Source organism: Gavialis gangeticus, unplaced genomic scaffold, assembly GCF_001723915.1.
Source record: "Gavialis gangeticus isolate Ggan-Ray unplaced genomic scaffold, GavGan_comp1, whole genome shotgun sequence".
In the NCBI taxonomy this organism is placed as follows: Eukaryota; Metazoa; Chordata; order Crocodylia; family Gavialidae; genus Gavialis; species Gavialis gangeticus.
In genome coordinates, this window is record NW_017729031.1 from 65,100,458 (window position 1) to 65,103,308 (window position 2,851).

General features: G+C 42.2%; 1 protein-coding gene across 1 annotated transcript in view; it reads left to right on the top strand.

The window, feature by feature from the left end:
* The window catches only part of NUP35 (nucleoporin 35), a 21,292-nt gene extending 20,342 nt beyond the window's left edge, over positions 1-950 (top strand). Inside the window, exon 9 of the mRNA XM_019523060.1 lies at positions 287-950. Coding sequence (XP_019378605.1) covers positions 287-364 — 78 coding nt within the window. The 3' untranslated portion in view covers positions 365-950. The remainder of the gene's footprint in view (positions 1-286) is intronic.
* The last annotated feature ends 1,901 nt before the right edge of the window (positions 951-2,851 follow it).

The window sequence follows — 2,851 nt, forward strand, 5'->3', positions numbered from 1 at the left end:
TTGCCAGTACCAGGTCCAGTAAGGCATTCCCCCTAGTGGGGCTATGTACCTCCTGCATCAGGTGGAGGTCCTGAGAGAGAGAAAGAGTTTGGATATAAGCTTTTTTGCATAAAATATAAATCAAAAAGACTATCAAAATGGCTTCTAAATCACTTCATTTGTCTGTTAATTAATTTTGACCTTTCCAAAGAGTTAGCATCTATTGAGGTTAGTCATAGTAACAACTGGGCTGTGTAAATGAACAAATGGATGTTGGCTAACCAGGTATCTATTTATCTCTCTCTAGGTGGTTTCTGACAGACAGACTCCCAGGAAAGATGAAAGTATTGTGTCTAAAGCTATGGAATACATGTTTGGCTGGTAGCGGATTATGGGAAGTGTTAAACTAAAATCCGTCTGAGGCTAAAAATACGTTGTCAGCATTCTTGGTTAGTTGTATAACCAACCACACATGGCAGTATTTCAGCTCGATGTTATGCCTTCTAAGAATTCAGCTGACATGTAGCTTGCACTTTAAATGATGGCAATATACACACGGTTTGCTAATCAGTGTGAATACAAATGGGGTTTATTCTGTTCTTTATGATTGCATGAGCAAAATAATTGGCACTAATTTCCTGTAATTTTGAAGTTGTGAATTGCTTCCTGGTAAACTGAGAATGCATAAACAGTAACTCAGTTCATTGCTTGTTAATAATGTTTCTTTTTCTTTTTGGAAAGATGGTGGGTTTTCTGCAGGGTGAACACTATGTACAGCTGCTTCCCAGACAAAAGGACTGTTCTTGGTACTGTATACCTATTTTAAAACAGAAATTTTATTTGGATGCTGCTAATACTTCACCACTGCTTTTTATATGTAAAATGTCTGTTTCGGCATCCTATTCTAAATGTTCATGACAGCCTTTTAACTTTTTATCCAGATTTTCATAATAAAACCTAATGAATCTGAATTTGTGTAGTAAACCGTTTTCTTTCATGCTTGTGTGAAACATGGGGGGCATTTACTATCATGAATGCAAATGAAATGGCTAACAGCACTGATAATTTATCAGTTGAGAGAAAATCTACCTGTTTGTTGTGGGTGCTAATATCTATTGGAATTGATAACATACTAAGGTTTAAAACTTAGGCCCAGTAAAGCACTAGTGTGGTAATCTACTTTTCTGCTTGTACATTAGTGCCCCATAATCAGTGGGATCAAAGATGGTGCATAACCTACATAGAAAAGTTCCACTATATTAAAATATGGGTTCTGCATAATATTTGAGGCAGGCAGTGAAAAGCAAACTTCCTGTTGCAAGCACACTTGAAATTGTCAAATTGTAATTTGGTCAGGATTACATTGACAAATATGATACCTAGAATTCACTGACGGCAAGTGGCCAGAGCCTTTTACACATCACGGTGATTCTGAGTTGTTTCTGCTGTGTTGGATGAATAGTGAACTAGAATGCAGTCTTCCAGTTTGCCATTTGTAGTCTGCTTTAGCTCAAGACTTCCCTGGGAGATGGCCTATCAATATACCATGAGCCTTAACCTATGTCATGTGAGCACAGTCAGAGACTGAGATGACTATACACAGCTTACTTTCATGTCTCTACAGAGTGGGGTTTTTTTTTCCTTTCCCTCTCTACCTCCTCCCACCCGCTTCCTGGGACTTAGGGATGGTTTTACATAACTCATGAATTCCAGGGTAAATTTTGTGATTTGTTTTGTCTTCATACTTTATGACTGTCTTTTCTACTATGTACTGTCTTATGCTTTTAGCTTTAAGGAGCCTAAAAAGAGTTGGAGGTATGTCTGCATGAATGTAATGATAGCTTAACGATCAGCCTAAAACAGATTGACCTGGTGTTGGAGATGGATTCCTAGCATTAACTCCCCACAGAGTATGTGTGCTTTGACTAGAGGTGTGAGGGCTCGAGAAAGTCTGAACTTTCCACCTTTATGATGTCATTCACCTATTTGTGCCTATGGGACATGCGCAGTGCAGGGCTGTGCCATACTTAGAAGCCTGGCGGCCCTGGGTGAACTTTTAATATTGGGGGCCTCGCTTCACCAGAGATAATGATTTTTTTTGTTGCAAAACTCTTTATCACATCTGTGATATTGATGTCTTTAAACAATTTGTTCTTAATTGGTAACCTTGCCAGTCCCATACACATACAATATTAAAACTTTTTTTGCAATTGTATTTTCTTTTTTCATTTTTGGGCTCTGGGTGGCGGCCTGGTTCACTCATGTCTGTGTCCAGGTCTGGTGCAGTGCATATAATTCTTGGCAGGAAAACTGCCAGAGATAAAGTGCTGACTGATAGATTGTGCTGTGTGCAGTGAGAGTGATGAGTCAGAGGTGGACAGTAGGGCTGTACGAAGCTTCGGTAGCTGATTCGATTTGGAGGAGATTTGGCCTGATTCAGTGGTCAGATCTCCAAATCCTAATTGAATCAGGAGACCCATTAAAAGGTCTGAATTGATTTGAAAAAGATTCGGTGCTGATTCAGCCATAGACTAAATGGGCAGCAGTCCTCAACCACACTGGACTGCTGCCTCCAGCTGGTAAGTCTGTTGTGGGTGGAGTGGGGAGAGAAGGTGTGTGTGTGGTGGGGGGGCAGGCAGATCAACACCCCTACAGTGAGGGAAAGATTGGGGCTGGGGCTGAGACCTGGGCTGGGGCAAGTGCTGCCCAGGGAGGGGGTGGGGCAGCTTGTGCCTCTGCATGCCACGGGTCTGGGAGCTGTTTGTGTGGCGGCTTGTCCAGCGGCTCTCACTGCTGCTCCTGCCACCGGTTTGAGATGACAGGGCGTGTGGCCCAGGATCTGTGCAGGGCGGGCGGGATGGGCTGCGCCTGA